Below are 18,086 nucleotides of genomic sequence, written 5' to 3'. Positions count from 1 at the left end.
CACATTCACAGGCACTGCCACCGGGACTGCCAGGCCTTGCACAGAATGGCAACGCTCCTGGGTCCCTGTGTTCCTTCACAGAGTCCCCTCCGGTCCACACACGACCTGCTTCCTTTTCAACTGGGCCCTTGGTAGCATTCAGTTGTGGGGTATTTTTCTTGCCTTCTCAGCCAGTGTCTATTTTGGATCCACATTAGGTCACTGACTAAGTCCTAGGTGCAGGAGAAGCCTGTCCCCAGGAGCACAGCTAGGGCTCCAAGAGGGTTTAGGAGGTGAAGTGGCTGACAGGTGAGAATAAGTGAGCTTGAAGCCAAGACAGCCTTCTGGAAGTCAGCAAGCACAGTCCTCCAGCCCCTCCAAGGAAGCCACTGGCCTAGGAGCACAGGAGAAACCCTTGTTACCTCCCTAACACGGCCTGTCTGTAGGCACATCCTCTCCTGTTTGTACAGCTCTCAAATCCCATGCACACCACTGAGACTACATTTAACAGCAGAGACTACATTTAACAGATCGGTGAACTGAGGCCCAGAGACAGGAATGTTCCTCAAAGTTAGGTCATAAAAGACTTTTTTCCACTGCTCTACACAACCTTGGCTAGCTCCTTCTACACCGACCCCAGCAAAGGAATGTACCTCTTCATGGGGAAACTGAGGTAAGCAGCAGTGAAGTGACAGGACGTAGACCCTGCTAGGATTCTGGATGCCAGATACTTCCAAGACGAGGCACACCATCCTCCTCCCAAGGGACTCCTGATGGACAAAACTCCCAGGCCCTCTTAGCAGAGACCCACCTTTGGGGAGCAAGGCCACCATAGGATGCGGGCAGAGGAAGACTAGTAGGGGTGATTAGGGACCCCCACTTGACCTATAGGTCACTCATCCTCTTCCCTTATGGCTTCCACAGGACCTTCATGAAATCACCCAACCATTCACACAGTATCATCCTGTCTGTCTTCTAATCTGGGCCCCATGAGCCCATGACTGAGTCCCCAGAGGCCCACACAAGGCTCAACAAATTTTTGCTAAAACAACTGAAAAGACCCACTCACTGAAAAAACACCTCACACTGCCCTCCAAAGTCACTGATCCCCAAAGCCAGTTCCCTGAAGAGGCAGCAAATTCTCTTACAAGAAAGAAAGATTCCCAGCCAAAAACAATTCCTCGTGTGGAAAGTGCTTTACAGTCTACAAAGAGCTTTGGCATACAAATTCTTTCTCCTGTCACCAAAGGCTGCCTCTCCACACTCCTCTCCTTCAACTGTGCCCAACCAGCCCAACACAGGTCAACCAGTCCTTCTCTCAGCTTACCTGGTGTTGGCCCACCTCTAGCCTGAGGCCAGCATTTTATATGTCCATGTCTCCTCTAGTCAGTAATGGCAGAGTTGAACACACGATGGGGCCAGAAAGGGTGACCCTCTGTCTCACCTTTCATCCCTAGTGCACTGGTGCCTACACAGGACTTCTCTCCAAATGTTCAGGCCTTGGACTCTCCTAAAACTAGCTGGTGTGCTAAAGTCTAGAAGGAAAATGACCCTCACGTGTGTCCTCTCCCTCACCCCTTCCCCCTGAACTTTTACAGAGAGAGCTGCCAGAAGGTGAGTGAATGAAGGCCACAGAAGGGTGCCTGCAGTTCACAAATGAAGCAGGAGTAAGTGGGAGTGGGGGAGGAGGGGGAGGAGGAGTCCAGCTGAAAAGAAAAAGGAGTGGTATATTGGAAGACTCTGAAGACCCTCAAAAGGGGCTGTGAGTTCCTGGCAGTCTGTGTGTTTATTTAGCTGGGGAAGAAGATGCCCTCTTTCACTTTGTAACTGAATCCACCCAACAGCAGACTTTGTAAGCAGTGGGCCCAGGTTTCTAGAGAAGGCACTGGGCAGCTGGAATCTTTCCCCCTACTAGCCCCCCTCCCAAGAGCTCAAAAGGATTTCCCTTTCATTTCCTTCCAGGCTGGGAGGGCGGGGGACAGCGCAGTCTGTGGGGTCAAGCCCTCAAAAACCACTTCCTATGTGGCTTGGGGAGGGCGAGCAGCTGGAGGATGTATCTGGGGGTCCCAGTGTGCGAACAGCAGGAAAAGCCCTCTGGGCGAATCACTGCTCTCCAGGGTGCACTTCGGGTCGGAAACCACCGAGGTCGAAGGAGAAAAGATTTTAGGCCCCTCAAGAGGAGATCGGAGTAGAATCTGCTCTGTCGGTCCCAGCTAGCAGTGGCCAAGAGGGGGATGGGGTTGGGTGTGGGAAGGACACTTGGAAGGGTCTCCCCGCCCTGGCCGCGCCCTGGCTGTCTGGAGAGAATCCGGAGCCCCCCAACCAGTTGGCCCGCCCCTGACCCCTTTAAGCTGGGTGCCCCGGGCTAGGAGAGGGGGTGGGAGAGCCCCGCCCGCGCCTGAGCTGTTCCCGGCTGGGCTCAGCCGGGAGGTGACGCGCTCCCGGCGCCCCGGGGACTTCGGGCAGCGAGTTTGGCAGAGCTGAGCAAAGCCAAGCCAAGCGGGGCCGGGCAATACGGAGCCAGGCCAGGCCAGGAAGAGCGGGGCAGATAGGAAAAGGCCCCCTGCCGTCGACAGAGTGGGGGGCGGGGGCGGCGCGCAGGGGCACTCACCTCTCCGCGCTGCAGCTGGAAGAAGCTGTTGAGATAGCTGGAGTGCAGGGGCGAGCCCAGCTGCTCCGGGCGGCCCTTGCCGAACGCCAGCTCTGGAGGCGCTGCGCCAGGGGGAGGCTCGGGCCGGAAGGCATCGAAGGCGCTCGCCTGGTGAGTGTCCTGCAGCGACAGGTAGACCCAGTTGAGCAACTGGGCCGGCTGGTAAACCGAGGCGGCGCTCGTGTCGATGGCCGAAAGCAGGCTCATTTTGCGGCTGCGGTGCCGGCCCCTCCCCGGCAGCCCACTTGCGCCCCCCACCTCCAGCGGAGGGGCGGGCACCGGGGAGCCTGCGCCCACTGCCTGCCGCCCGCTCCCCGACGGCGATCGCCCGCGCCCTGCGCCCTGCGCGTTGCCCGCCGCTGCCGCCGCCTCCTTGGACTGCGGCTGCAGCGCGCGCGGGCGGAGGAAAGAGGCAGCGAAAGTTGGGCAGGAAACTTTTGGGCCCTCCCACTTCGCTAAGCCCGCCCCACCCGCCCGGCGCGGATCCGCTATCTGCCTCAATGCTGACCCCTTCGGCGACAGCTCTCGGGGTGGGGCCCACAGAGGCCGCTCCCCTTCTAGCACCGTTTTCGACCCCCATTGGCTGCCTTCTTGAATATAAAGTAGTGGGGCGGGGCGAACAGGGGACTAGAGCTCATTTAAATATGTAGCTCCGTGTAGGGCCGCCCCTGGGCGGCCCCCTTCCAGGCCCCACCCCTCCCCCCCGGTGCCCCCAGTCTTACTCCGGAGTCTGCGGGAACTCAGTACAGCAGCGTTCTGATCAAGCTCGTCTTGTGCTGCTCTTGGCTCTCTTCTGTCTCTCGTTCTTTCCAAATGCCCTCCATTAACTTCTTTTTCACTCGGTTTTCTTTTTATACTTTCCCAACCTGTCTCACACTGCCTTCTCTCTCAGATTGTTATCTCCCCGGTCCCTCGTCTCTACGCCCGTCTTTCTCCGAGGCTCTGTCTCGGTCTCTTCGTCCGTTCCATTTCCGTCTAGTCTGATGTGTCTCTGTCTCCCCCGCCCCTCCCAGATCCAGACACACACACACACACACACACACACGCACACACACCTCCCCCCTTTCTCTCGCTATCACTGTAGGACCCTCCCCCTCCCACTTAATTCCTTCCATCTGCAGAATCGCTTTGCGGGCCGACTCTGCCAAGGGGGGCCCGGGTTCCTGCCCCAGGAAGGACTCCCCGCCTCCTTCCCTCGCCTTCTCCCCACCCCCTCTCCCTCTCTTGTTTCTGCTCTGGGCCAGCCTCGCTTCTCGTCCCTTTCTTCCCCCCGGATCCGCAGGGTCCTGCGAGTCGCCAAAATACCAGATGGGTCCGAAGGAGCTTGGAAGACGACTGCCACCCCCACCCCCATGCCTCCCAGGACAACCCAGCTAGTCCAAGTATGCCTGGAGTGAGCCCCCCGCCCCCACCTGACTCACCCCAAAGCCCTGGGGCCCTCTCACTCTGAAGTGGTCACTCGCTGCCTGCACTGCACCAGCACCAGGAACCTAGCGTCAAGGGTCCTGGAGGGGACCTAAACCCCCTCTCCCACCTCAAACCTGGTTCTGGTTCCATTCCACCAACGTATAAGTGCCAGCTCTGCCACCTTCCTGCTAAATAACCTGGGCGTGGTGCCTAAGCTCTTAGAGTGAACTTGTAAAATGGGGAAAATGGGGACAGTCACCGTCCAATCTCTGGGGATATTTGTGAATTTACCAATCTGAGCTTGGTTATCAGAAGATATCCCATAAAGGTCAGCTCTCTGCCACCCCCCTCCACGAAGATTTCTTCCATGATCTACATCCACCCACATCTGTGGGTTCTTGGACCTGAAAGGACTTCAGTGAAGACCAATGAAGCTCTTTTCCAATGTCACTAACCAAGAGCCCCTTCAATTTTTTTCAGTCTCATTTGATCATGTTTTTAAAGATTTTGGCTATCAAATGATTTACAATTATTGATACAAACCATAGCTCATATACCAATCATATCTTAATATTTTATTTATCAGAGAAACTTCTATACAGTACCCTTTATATTTTAAAACAGTGTTAACCTATTTGTTTAAAGAAAAAGTACACACACACACCATTAAGAATGTGTGTGATAATCATTTTACTCTTGAAAATATTTGGGGTCATCTCTGGAACTCTGCTACTATCTTTGCGTTTCTAGGGTGGGGCATGGTGGTGGATAGAATTTGAAACCACTGGCCCAGACTTTCCCTGGAGTTTGTAGAGAAAACTTCTGTTCAGAGAGGGGACATCTTCTAATTGCACAAGCAGCAGCTGGGGAGCCCAGAGAAGACCCTGAAACACTCACCTCCAGGTAGAGCTCTCTGTCTCTGCCTCCCACTCTTCTCCTGGGCAAGGTAGTCCTGATAGTTCGAAGGTGGTCCTAATGTGAGTTGCAAATTCAAATTGCTTTAGGGGTCAGGCCATTACCACCAGATATGAGGCAATAAACAGGCAGTGATGGAACATGTGAACTAAACTGCTAGCCACACAAAACCCTTCTGTCCTGGTTCTCAGCCTGAGACAGTTGAGTCTGACACCTGCTTAGAAACATGTGGTTTGGGTTCCTTGTCCTTCAGAGTTATTTGATGCTGTGAGAGTGCTTAACATACCTGGTGAACACACTGATGGCCTTTATCCCTTTCACAAGCCCTGCCACCCCCACTCTTCACACAGGACCTGGTGCACACATAGGTAGTAGATGATCCAAAACTGTTTGCGAAGTCAATGGTTAAATAGTGGGATGGAAGGATGGCCAGATTATGCTCCCCTTTGAAGACTGAATGCTGCTTTGGCTTTGTATTTTTCTACCTCTCCTTACCCACAGCACACCTGCTTAACACGTGGGCTCTGTATCCAGTGGGTGATCAATAAATTTGAGCAACTGACACACAGTTTGCCTAGATAGCAGCTGCCTGACCTGAGGTCAACTCCTCAGCTGACCTCTCAGGATTCCCTGATACAGCATCTCCTGTAGGATGGGGGTGCGGTGATTGGTAAGGGTGACCTGATGGGTGTCAGAGGCCTGGGTACTAGGCCCAGAAGACTGGGCCATAGCTAAACTCCATATCTCCCCACTCCCCATCACATACAGGTTAAGAAGGCTTGCATTTAAAATGTCAGAAGTTGTAGCCAGAGCCTTACTTTATAGAAGGGAAGGCACCATGGCCAGAGAAGGAAAGAGACTCACCCAAGGTCACACAGAAAGCCTGATGGCTAAGCCACCTGCTCCTAATCCACTCCACATCCTAACTTTCCCTTCACTGGCCCTGGTCTGTCAGTCTCCTGTCGTGGTGGCATTGTCCTCAGAACTGCTGGTAGAAGGGAAGTCCAAGGTGACACTTGGGTTCCTGTCCCCTTCCCTTTGTGGTGACTCTGTCTACCCTGTGGTCTTCAGAATGGGACAATGGAGGGAAGACAGGATTTGGAGAAAAGAAATCTGGCTGAATGGCCTTAGGGAAGTCTCTGGCCTCTCTGTAAACCTTAGTTTTCTCAACTAGTAGCTGATGGGGTCAGATAAGGGTGTGAACAAGAAGGTGCTTTGCTAGCTGTGAATAAGCAATCATGTGGCAGGGATACATAGCATTAATGATTTTAATAAGAGTAATATTCAGTTTATCTAGAGTGGTGGTTGGGAGGAGGAGAGTATATGTAAAGAAGCATCTGCCCCTAAAGTTGCCCAGGCGACAAGTCTGATAGGTGTTTGGTGGTTTTAAGAGCTTTGAGCTCAGAGAAGCAGGAAAAACCTTAGAAAGAAGAGCAAGTGGGTCTTCATGGGGGAACCAGCTTTCAATTTGGGCTTGAAAGGCAGGCAGAGATGAGCAGAAGAGGAGGCTTCACAATCCTGTGCAAATTGATGCTGCTTATTTTTCTAAAACATGTCTCATAGTGATTTATAATACAAAGGAATCCCTAACTCTCTTGAACTTGCCCACACTCCATGCCTCAGGAATAAACAGCAAAAGCTAACGTTCCCCTCTCCCCTGGGCCAGGACTGGGCATTGGGTTCCTTTGGGCTGTGTGTTGACACAGATGTCAGTTTACAGCAGTGATAGCAAAAAACTGGCAAATACTCTCCCTGCAAGTGCCACTGCCCATCTGCTACCCAGGCCAGAAATCATTGAGCACAGAGCCCCTTCCCAGACATGAGTTCAGATTCCTTCTCAACATAGCCATCTATGTTGCCACTAAGGGTGGAGTTGACCCAGAAGATGAAAACAATTTACCATCCCTGACTTATATCCCAGGACACTTTCCAACCTATATGGTGATTTTGTACAGATTAGAAAAGGGGATGCTCTCAATGCCCGTTGGCTCAGCTCCTGTATAGAAATCACCTTTGGGCGCCCATTTGTATGCATGCACACGCACACAAGAGGTACCTCCTCCACCCATGGATAACCTTTGTTGTCAGGCATACAACTTGGTGGATGCTAGCTTCCTTTTAGCACCACTAACCCCAGATATCTTTGTGTAGGGCTGTGATAGTAAAACCTTAGGGACACCCTGACTACTCTAGCCCCACCCCTAGACACTTGACCATAAGAAAATTGCACAAGTTGAAGAGACTTATGAATCTTAAACTCAGCCCGCCACTCCATATTGGTCCATATTGGTTCTGAGTTGTGTCAAGTGCTGGGCTTTTGGAGACTGTCTCCTCCCTAGCTGTGTGACATCAGCAACTTGAATATCCTCTGCTCTAGAGTTTCTTCATGTATAAATTTTCCCACTGTTGCTTGAATGCCAGGACACAGGAAGATATTGGGCACTCAGAAAGCCCTGGCCTCTGGAAGGCCCTGGAAGAGTGCTTGCTTGGTTTCAAGGCCACAGTGTTTGGCCACAGGCTGGCCACATGAGGGGTGCCAGCCTGTATGTCAGAAGCCTAGGGTTCTCCTCCAAGCCATTTATGCATGGCCCAGGGCAACTTGGCAGAAGCCCTTGGACCTCTAGTTCCTAGGAGTCATAGGAGTAGGCCTAGCAGCCCTACTCTGGCCCCCATTACCCAAGGAACAGCCCTCAAGTGATGGGGTAGAGATAGGCCCTTTCTCACATAGAAGCTATAGGCAGGAGTGACTTTTCTCCTCTCCTTTTGATTTTATACCCACTTTAATTTAAAAAAAACACACACACACACACATACATTTTATCAATAGTCTCAACCTGCGGAGGGACCCCAGAACTTTAGGGCTGGAAAGATGCCTAGACACTCAGGACCAGTGGTCAAATGTGAACATGTCCTCTTGCAAGGGGCAAGGAAGAGTGGCTTTGAAGTGTGTACATAGTTAGGCTTATGGGACATATGTTTGGAAGATGAGGATAAGATACTCACCCTAAATTTAAGTGTGCAGACCTCTTTACATTGGGAGAAGTCTTATGCACATCAAAGAATGGAAGGTAAGTTGGCTAACAGAATCTTTGGAAGGAGTTGAAACTGCCCTTCAAGTTATTCCTTGGTCTTTCTTGCCTACTTAGAATCTTTTTATGGCTGCACATTGGATAAAGTCCAAACATCTACTGAACATGACATTCAAGCCCTTTTGTCCTCTGACTCGAGTCCACCTTTCTACACTAACTGCAAGTACAACCTACCCTTCAACCCCAATACCACCTTGGTGCCCTACCTTCCAATGAAACCCCACTTAAGCAAGGCCTTCCTTGCCCCCATGCCTTTGCACAGACTGTTCCCTTCCAGGAAGAGTCTTCTTTTTTCATTTTCCTGGCAGTCTGCTCTCACCCTTCAAGGCCTAGCAGAAAAAATTCTTTTCTCAAAGAAGCCTTTTGTCATCACAACTGCGACACCCACTCTCACACACACCCATTAGTCTATCTTTTATTCTCAACCACAGGGTGTTCATATGGTATTGTATTTGTAAAATGGTCAGTTATCCCTTCACACTCTCTTCCCACCACTAGACTGATCTTCTATGCCTGGCCCAATGCTGAATCAGAACAGGCCCTCTGTTTACTTAATAAATGAGTTAAACTAGAAAGTCGTATGGTCTGTAGTCTCAGGGACAGGAAATTTTTAAACCTGGCTTCAGGGATGCAGGGGATTATAGACATGCAGCAGGCTGTGGTAGTGACAGCTACTGTTTGCTCTGTTTCCCAGCCTCCCTTGCAGTAGGGCTGGGCCCATGGGACTCGTTTTTGACCGGAGGATGGTAGTAGAAACACTGTGTCTCTAGTGAGACAGTAAGAGTAGTTGTGGGTTCTCCACATTTTCAATCTCCCACTCTGAAGGGTAGAGAGTGAAAGACATCAAGATGACAGAGGCCAGAACCCTAAGTCAGCATTGCAAGAGGGCTGCCAGGAGGACTTCTCAGGCTGCTGGGTAAGGTAGAAATAAACCTTCTGGTGGTCAGCCACTAAGGTTGAAGCTTATTTGTTACAGCAGCAGAGCCTGCTCTAGCTCAGAAAATAGAGGGGCACAAAGATGATCTGGTCTAAAAAACTCATTTTACTGTATGAAAACTGATGCTTATAAGAGGAAAATTACATGGCTTCTGGTTCTGTGATTTTGAGTTGTCCCTTTGAACACTACTTGGTGGCAGCTGCCAAGTGTTCTGATTTCCAGTGCCAACCTTCTCCCTCTCCCTCAGCCCACACTCATAGAAGGACATTAGCCATAATCCCTGCTTGGTAATATTTTTATTAATTTAATTATTTGTTTATTGATATGTAAGTTCCTGTGAACAAACCAGCCAACATAAAACTCAGATCTTGGCAATAGCATATCTACCTATGAAATCTGCCTTTAGCCGATTCCCCAGGCTCCCCCAAGCATATATAATCACCACGTGGAATCATTCTCTTGCTTTCTTATTTGTATAGTTTTGTCTTACATACATGTGTTCTAAAAGTACTGTACTTTGCTATACATAATGAGCACTCTTTTGCCCAAATTTTTGAGGGAGAAGTAAGGATGCACATTACACATGGGTATTACCTGCAATCTGTTCTCATGTTTTGTAATTATTTATTATGTAAAATTTCTTATACCATAATATGTTAAAAAATAAATAATAACATTCTTTTATAATACAAAAAACAGGTATCTAAATGTAAATAAGTAAATAATTGAATTAAAATGAAAGATATTTTTCCTGAAAGTTTGGGCCAAAAACATGGGTGCACATTATATATGGCAAAATATAGTATATATCTTTGACTTGTTGTTTGACTTTATTAAAAGACTATCATGATGTTTGACATCATTGTAACTCACTTTTTCCACTGCTAAATTTTAGTCATTACCTGAGGTTATGTTTGTTGATTTTATTATTATTATTATTATTTTACCCTCACCCAAGGACATTTCTTCATTCCTTTTAGAGAGAGAGGAAGGGAGAAAGAGAAACATGGGTTCGAGAGAGAAGCATTGATTGGTTGCCTCTCGTACACACCCTGACTGGGAATTGAACCTGCAAACCCCTGTTACAGGACGATGCTCCAACTAGCTGAGCCACAACAGCTCAGGCATATTTTTTTTTAGAGAGAGAGGAAGGAGGAGGGAGAGAGAAAGAGAGAAACATTGATGTGAAGGCAAAATATTGATCAGCTGCCTTCTGCATGTGCCCTGACCAGGGACCAAACCTGCAACCTAGATATGTGCCCTGACCAACAATCAAGCCCGCAACCTTTCTGTGTATGAGACAATGCTCCAACCAAGTGAGCCACCTGACCAGGGAAGTACTGCTAAATTTTAATCATATTAAGGTATACCACTATAATTCATTCATTTAGATAGTTCTTTTCTCATCCATTTTATGACTGTAGCACAGTTTATTCAACCATTCTCCTCTTGGTGGTTCTGCAACACTATAGCTAGAACTCTTCCTGATATGCATTTGCAAGAATATCTCTTGAGTATATGCATTTGCTGCATTGTAGGATATGTAATTGTTCACCTTTACAAGATACACCTAAATGATTTCTAGCACAAGAGGTGCTGTGGGTCCCTCCCTCCCCAACACTTGATTTGACTTTTTTATTTTGCCAAATGTGTGTGCAGTTACTCCTGTTAACAATATGACAGGTGCCCTGACCTCCCTGGACCTGTTTCCAATCTGCTAAAGGGAAGTGATATGCTCAGCACCTACACAGCTCCTGAAGTGAAGATGACATGGAGAGTAGATAGCATCCATGTAGGACACCTGAAGCCAAGGAACCAGAAGACTGGCCTTGCTTCTGCTATGGGCTTCACAGTGAAGGACAGGCAGCTACTCCCTTCAGTGTCTCCAGGACCTGGCACATTAGGCCAATTCAGAGAAGGGGGAGCTGAGCCTCAGAGCTGTATAATCAACATGCTGGAAGATGGAAAGCAGAGGCAGGCAGAATGTGAGAGCTCAGGCCTGGGAAAGGACTCCAGGCCCACCCAGATTGGACAACTCATCACAGACCCACGCTTGGAGGGTTTTCCTCTTGGCTCATGAAGTGATATAGCCAGGGGTATTGTTTTCCCTAGCCTCTGCCATTGATAAGACTGAAAAAAATAGCTCTTGTGATTACACTGATGCCTCCAGCCCTTCCTGCCACTTGTCTTCCTGCTTGGAGACCTTCTCTCCTGTGCCCCTTCCTTTCTCTCCTTCCAGAGACTGTGATTCAGGCCAAGATGCTTTGTGGGGCCAAGGAGCAGGGGCTGGGCTCAGTTCCCACGTTTACTGGCCTCAGTGGGCGCATAGCTCCTTCTAATCTTGGACCTTCAGCCTGTCTGAGCCTAAAAGACACCTAGACAATGGTATGCTGGATTCATAAGAGCTGATTGCTAAGTTTTTGTGCATTTTTGTCTGTCAATTGTTAAACACAGTCATTATTAAAAATTAGTTAATCACATCTCAGTAATTGAATTATGTTTTGCTGTTATCTATGCTCTTGAGGTAGTTGATGTATGACTGTATATTCACTGCAGAAAAGCCAGATAATGCTGTGCTGCATGCATCCTTCCCCGTCTGTGCTTGTCACAAGTACAAATGTGAAACTCGTGAAAGTATTTGTATCATGGAAATCAGCTAATGCCACTAATCAAGATTTTTTTTTTCTGTGAGCTGGTTGCTAGACATTAACCAGGATACCGCTGCTCCTAGGCATTTTTCTTAAGATCCTCCTCTGAGGAATCTGTGGTCCAGAGGGGGCTTGAGATTTGACAAGGCCACACAGTGAATCACATTTAGTGCTGAGATGAGAGTCCAGGTCTTCTGAGGACTCCACACAACACACACCTCATTTGTCCATGTATGTTGTCTGTATCACATACACTACAGTCTCAATTTTTTCCTTATTTTTAAAAGAAATTATTTTACAATGGCTGTATATTATCATTGTCAAAAATTTAAACCACCTATAATCCCATCGGTCAATGATAACCAGTGTTGGCTTTTTTATAGGCATCATTCTGGGCTTTTATCTATACATATATACATACATAATTTTTACCACAAAAGCAGATCAAAAATGGCATGCACTGTATATGATATGAATCATGCTTCTGTCTTTCAACTCTGCAAGATAATGTGGTCCTCCTTCTGAATCAAGATTTCTCCTCCAGAGATTAAGTACCTCTTTCCTTGACAGAGCTATATTTTGCAGTCAGGCAGACTAGTTCATATCTCAGCTCTGGCATGTATTTGCTGTGTGACTAAAGACAAGGAAAGTGACTTCTTTGTGTCACTTCTGTAAAATGGAGATAATGATAACACTATTTCATATTTAATGTTATTTCATAACATTATCTTGAGAATTGAACAGATATGTGTAATGGTCTTAACATTGCCTAGCACAGAGTAAGCCTTGAGTAGATACAACTAAGTTTTGCCTTAACATTTCACTGTGGTGTTGCTTTCTACCTATTGTGTACTTTCTCTGGAGCTGATTCTAAGTCTAGAACAGAATTAAGAGGAGTAAAATTGCACTGAAATTGACATAGCCCAAACAGAACTCTTGGCTACCTGCAATCTGCTCCTTTCCCGGGGTAACCCATGTCAGTAATCAGTACTACTGTTCCCATAAAACCCAAGCCCAAAAGGAAGTCATTATCAATTCCTCCTACTCCTTCCCTTTGCATCTAATTCACTAAGTCCCATCCATGCTGCTTCTAAGATATATAGTCCACCTGCTTCTGTCCGTATCTCCAACATCCTAGTCCAGTCCTTTATCTTCTTGAACCTGGATTTGTGCAACACCCTCCTCACTGCTTTTCCTGCTGCTTCTCTCAACCCACTGTACTCTTCCATAATACATTTTACAGCCAAGAGCCAGAGTGATATTCTAAAAGCAGTGCAACATGTAAGTTACAATCAATGAGTAGGTTGTGGCTTGGTTTTTATTTTATTGAAATAGAATAATTAAGACTATCAGAATACATTGTACAAAATATCTATTGTTTTGGATACTTTTGTCTCATTTATTTAAAAAACCATACATTTGTATACATCACTGGTGTACCTGGTCATGATATAATATTTTTTTCTTTTTTTCTGAGTGTGAATGGTGGCAGGGAGGGAGGAAGGAGAAAGAGAGAGAGACAGAGAGAGAGAGAGCAAGAGAGAACAGTTAACCTAAGATCCACTTTCTTAGTGTATTTTTAAGTGTACAATACAATATTGCTACCTATAGGGACTTTGCTGTACAGTAGATCTTTAGTCACTTTGTATACCTGAAAATTAGTACCCTTCAAGTAATACCTCCCCCATATCCCGCTCCTCCCAGCTCTGGCAATCATTCCACTCTGCTTCTCAGAGTTTAACTCTGTTGGATTTCTCATATAAGTGGTAGCATGTAGTATTTGTCTTCTGAGCCTGGCTTAGCACAGTGTCCTCAACAAGGACATCTTGTTGATTTTAGAGATAGGGGAAGAGAGGGAGAGAAAAAGGAAGAGAAATAGCAATGTGAGAGAGAAACATCAATCAGTTGCCTCCCACATATGCCTCAACTAGGGACTGAACCTGTAACCCAGTCATGTGCCCCAACCAGGAATTGAACTAGCGACCTTTTGGTTTACAGAACCAACTGAGCCAATCTGGCCAGAAATCAACATGTACTTCTTAAGCTACCTTTTAAAACATCTATCATATGCTACTGCTCTGCTGTTCAAACTCTTCAAATAGCTTCCACCACACTCAGAAAAAGCTCTAAATCCTTAGCTTGGGCATGGTCCTGCAGAACCTGCCCCTCCCTCTTACTTCCCCCACTTTCTCTCTAGTCACTGGCCTTATTTCTGTTCTTGTAACACCCTCAGCTTGGTTGCCCCTGCAGATCTTTGTACTGGCCATCTCCACTGCCTGGACTAGTCAGCCCTAAATATTTGCCTGGCTGCACAGATCATTTGGGCTTCAACTCAAACATTGCCTTCCTGCTTATTTATTTATTTATTCACTTGTTTATTGCCTGTCTTTCCCCACTACCCCCAAACATGCCCCAGGATGTAGGTCTCACAAAGGCAAAGACCTTGTCTGGCACACAGTAGGGCATCAGTTCATATTGGTGAATGAATGCACTGACCCCAGCACCTGGGGCAACACTCATTGTCATCTGTCAATGGGAAACTGGCTTGAAGGTCTCCCAAGCTCCTCTGAAGAACCCAGGCTGTGAATTGCTGTTCAGCTCACCTCTGGGCTTTATGGCAGAGGAAAGTGAGGCCCAAAAAGATAAGAGATGCCATAAGGTCACTGACAGCTTCAGCTGCCTGACACCACTGTCCCTGGTCGCCCCTGGGCTTCCCAGTCTGTACCCAAAGGCTTTGTGCCCACCTCAGGCCCTGAGACAGTTCAAGTTGTCTGAACCTTTATCAGAGGGTTTGACACCTTTATTCTTTTTAGTTTTGCTCATTTATTTTGCTTTATTTTATTTCCTTTGTCTGTATTTTATTCATTTCATTCGTTTATAATATCAGCCCACAGCTTCTGTGTTCTGTGAAGGCTAATGATTTACCAGTGGATCCTGAGCTTTGGTCATTTGTCTTCTCCCTGCCTCCCCCTCCCTCTCCCTGCTGGCTCTCAGGCTGAGCCCTACCTGCCCCCTTAGTGACACCACACTCCCCAGGGCCTTTTCAGGGTTTTCCGTGGTTCCTGCATAGCTGATGTCCTCTCCCAAGACACTTTCCTTTGTGAATCCAACTCCAGAACCTCAACAAAACCTCCTTGAACCTCAGTGTCTTGGTCAATGCTCTAGACAGGGGGATCTGTGTGGTACCTACTTCCCAGAGCTAGAGGATCCAATTAAAATAACAGATGTGAGCACTGTCTGTGGGCTCCAAGGCTCTATCTGATAGGAGTTAGTGTGCAGAAAGCCATTCATATTCACGCATCGGCCTTCGTGTCCACAGGCTGACTCCATTGGTTTAGAGTACTTTACCCACGTTAACTAACCACCCTCCTCTGACATTCTTCTCTCAGGCATATTCAGATCTGGCTCTGCTCCTCCAGCCTCCTGGGCCACTAACAAGATGCCCTGAATTAAACTGCCACTCTGGCCTACTACCCTTCCTTTTGGGCTGCCAGATTTAGCAAAAACAAAATAAAAAGCAAAGAAACAAAAACAAGGTTGCCCAGATAAATTTGAATTTCAGACAAATAATGAATTTTTTTAGTATTAATATGTCTCATGCAATATTTGGGACATACTTATACTAAAATACTATACTAAAATACTGTTTATCTGAAGTTCAGATTTAATTTGGTGTCTAGTCTCTTATGTGGCAACCCTGCTTCAGGGGCTTCCTTGATTTGCCTGTGTCAGTCACTTAAATCACACTCTACCTTGGTTTCACTTTCTGAAAGCAGGAAGCACAGTAGCTAACTCTAAGGAAAGTTATGAAGCTGAAAAAAAGTTTGGAAAAGTCCAAAAAGCTTTGACTTGTGTATGAGGTTGAACAAATCTCATTGTCTAGTTTAATAACCCCCACCCAGGCTTCTCTCACTTGGTGAGCTTCTTGGCCATGCCACCTTTCCTCATCTGTGCTCAACTGCCTGCATGCCCCTTCAGTCCCTGGTGGCATCACACCAGGGAACTGTCTTTTTTTCCATCCTGAGCCTTGCCTGCTATCAGCCTGAGTGGCTAAGTATTAGGATGAATATGTGTCTCAGTTTACTCAGAACAGTCCAGGCTCATGCCAGTTATTCCTGTGTTGATTGTAATTTAATGATGTTTTCTTTCACTTCCAGAGGGGACCAGAAATGATATGATGGTTTGTCACGACCTGACTCTCAGTTCCTTGATGGCCTCATTTTCAAGGATTATCCCTTCCACTGTATTCCAATCCTCACATTTCCCCTGGCCACAGGCTGGCTGTGCCACTCAGAATCACCCTCCTCAACATTGAAAATGCAAACATCTCTCTTTGACCATAACTCCTCTCCTTCCAACTTCATCACCCACCTTCTTTTACTCCTGTCTTTCCTTCTTTCCTCATGTACCTCACCTGTCTTGGTATATCTTGTCTATCATTCTTGTCAGCATTTCATTGGCCCCATTGGCCTGGCATCTCACCTGCCCAGAAAATTTCTGGTGTAGATTCATCTATCATCAGCCTTCTCTAGATTGGCCTGGAAGGTCAAGGGTTGCTGGATAACCTCATACAACCATACAGTCTGAGGCCACTAGATTCTTGGTCAAAAGATGGCATGATTGAATATGTGCTTCTGACAGGATACCTTGGCTACAATATGGAGGATATCCTGGAAGGGAGGATCTAACAAGCAGAGACCAGAGAGGAGCTGTTGATTCACCAAAACTTTACTGAGTACCTCCTTTGTGTAGGCACTGTTCTAGGTACCAGAGATAAAATAGTCCACAAAACTAAAAAAACCTTTGCTCTCAGCAAACTTGCATTTTAGTGAAGGAATTTAGACAATAGGTAACTGTATTAGTCTAGGTTTTCCAGAGAACAGAATCAATAGGAGATCTCTCTCTCTCTCTCTCTCTCCACAACACACACATTCTGAATATGAAGGCTGGAGAAGACCAATGTCCCAGCAGAGAGAGAATTTTTACTCACTTAGTCTTTTATTCTATTCAGGCCTTTAACAGGCTGGATGAGGTCCATCCACATAGGGAGGGCAATCTGCTTTACTCAGTCCACTGATTTAAATGTTATTTTCATGCAAAAAAAAAAAAAAGCCCTTACAGACACACCCAGACTATTGTTTTATAAGTATCTCGGCACCCAGCCAGACTGACACCCAAAATTAACTATCACAACAAGTAAGTAAATAAGTAACATGTTACGAAGTATAAGTGCTATGGAGAAGAAAATAAAGTGGGAAACAAGGATAAGAAAAGCCAGCAGTTGATGTTTTATTTTTATTTCTTTAAATATATTTTATTGAGTATGCTATTACAGTTGTCTCGTTTTACCTCCTTCACTCCCCTCCCCCCTGAACACCCCCTCCCCCCCCACATTCCCCCCCTTTAGTTCATGCCCATGTGTCATAACTTCTTTAGCTTCTACATTTCCTATACTATTCTTGCCCTCCCCCTGTCTATTTTCTACCTACCATCTATGCTACTTATTCTCTGAACCTTTTCCCCCTCTCTTCCTCCCACTGCCCTGTTGCTAACCCATTTCTGTGGTTCTGTTTCTGTTCTAGTTGTTTGCTTAGTTTGCTTTTGTTTTAGGTGTAGTTGTTAATAACTGTGAGTTTGCTGTCTTTTTACTGTTAATATTATTTATCTTCTTTTTCTTAGATAAGTCCCTTTAACATTTCATATAATAAGGGTTTGGTGATGATGAACTCCTTTAACTTGACTTTACCTGAGAAGCACTTTATCTGCCCTTCCATTCTAAATGAAAGCTTTGCTGGATAGAGCAATCTGGGATGTAGGTCCTTGCTTTTCATGACTTGGAATACTTCTTTCCAGCCCCTTCTTGCCTACAAGGTGTCTTTTGAGAAATCAGCTGACAGGCTGATGGGGACTCCTTTGTAGTTTACTGTCTTCTTATCTCTTGCTGCTTCTGGGATTCTCTCCTTCATTTTTACCTTGGGTAATGTAATTATGATGTGCCTTGATGTGTTCCTCCTTGGGTCCAACTTCTTTGGGACTCTCTGAGCTTCCTGGACTTCCTGGAAGTCTATTTCCTTTGCCAGATTGAGGGAGTTCTCCTTTATTACTTGTTCAAATAACTCATCCTCTTGTTGCTCTTCCTCTTCCCCTTCTGGTACCCCTATAATTCGGATGTTGGAACATTTAAAGATGATCTGGAGGTTCCTAAGCCTCTCCTCATTTTTTTTGAATTCTTATTTCTTTATTCTTTTCTGATTGTATGTTTTTTCCTTTCTTCTGGTTCACTCCATTGATGTGAGTCCCAGCTTTCTTTCCATCACTATTGGTTCCCTGTGCATTTTTCTTCATTTCACTTAGCATAGCCTTCATTTTTTCATCTAATTTGCAACCAAAATCAACCAGTTCTGTGAGCATCCTGATCACCAGTGCTTTGAACTGTGCATCTGATGGGTTGGCTATCTCTT

General features: G+C 46.6%; 1 protein-coding gene across 1 annotated transcript in view; it reads right to left on the bottom strand.

Annotated features, from left to right (window-relative positions):
- The window catches only part of ZCCHC24 (zinc finger CCHC-type containing 24), a 60,361-nt gene extending 57,310 nt beyond the window's left edge, over positions 1-3,051 (bottom strand). Inside the window, exon 1 of the mRNA XM_028512488.2 lies at positions 2,591-3,051. Coding sequence (XP_028368289.1) covers positions 2,591-2,836 — 246 coding nt within the window. The 5' untranslated portion in view covers positions 2,837-3,051. The remainder of the gene's footprint in view (positions 1-2,590) is intronic.
- Positions 3,052-18,086: the final 15,035 nt, after the last annotated feature.

This window comes from Phyllostomus discolor, chromosome 5, assembly GCF_004126475.2.
Source record: "Phyllostomus discolor isolate MPI-MPIP mPhyDis1 chromosome 5, mPhyDis1.pri.v3, whole genome shotgun sequence".
Classification (NCBI taxonomy): domain Eukaryota; kingdom Metazoa; phylum Chordata; class Mammalia; order Chiroptera; family Phyllostomidae; genus Phyllostomus; species Phyllostomus discolor.
Note: the sequence above shows the minus strand (reverse complement) of the source record. Positions and strands in the feature narration are given on the sequence as shown.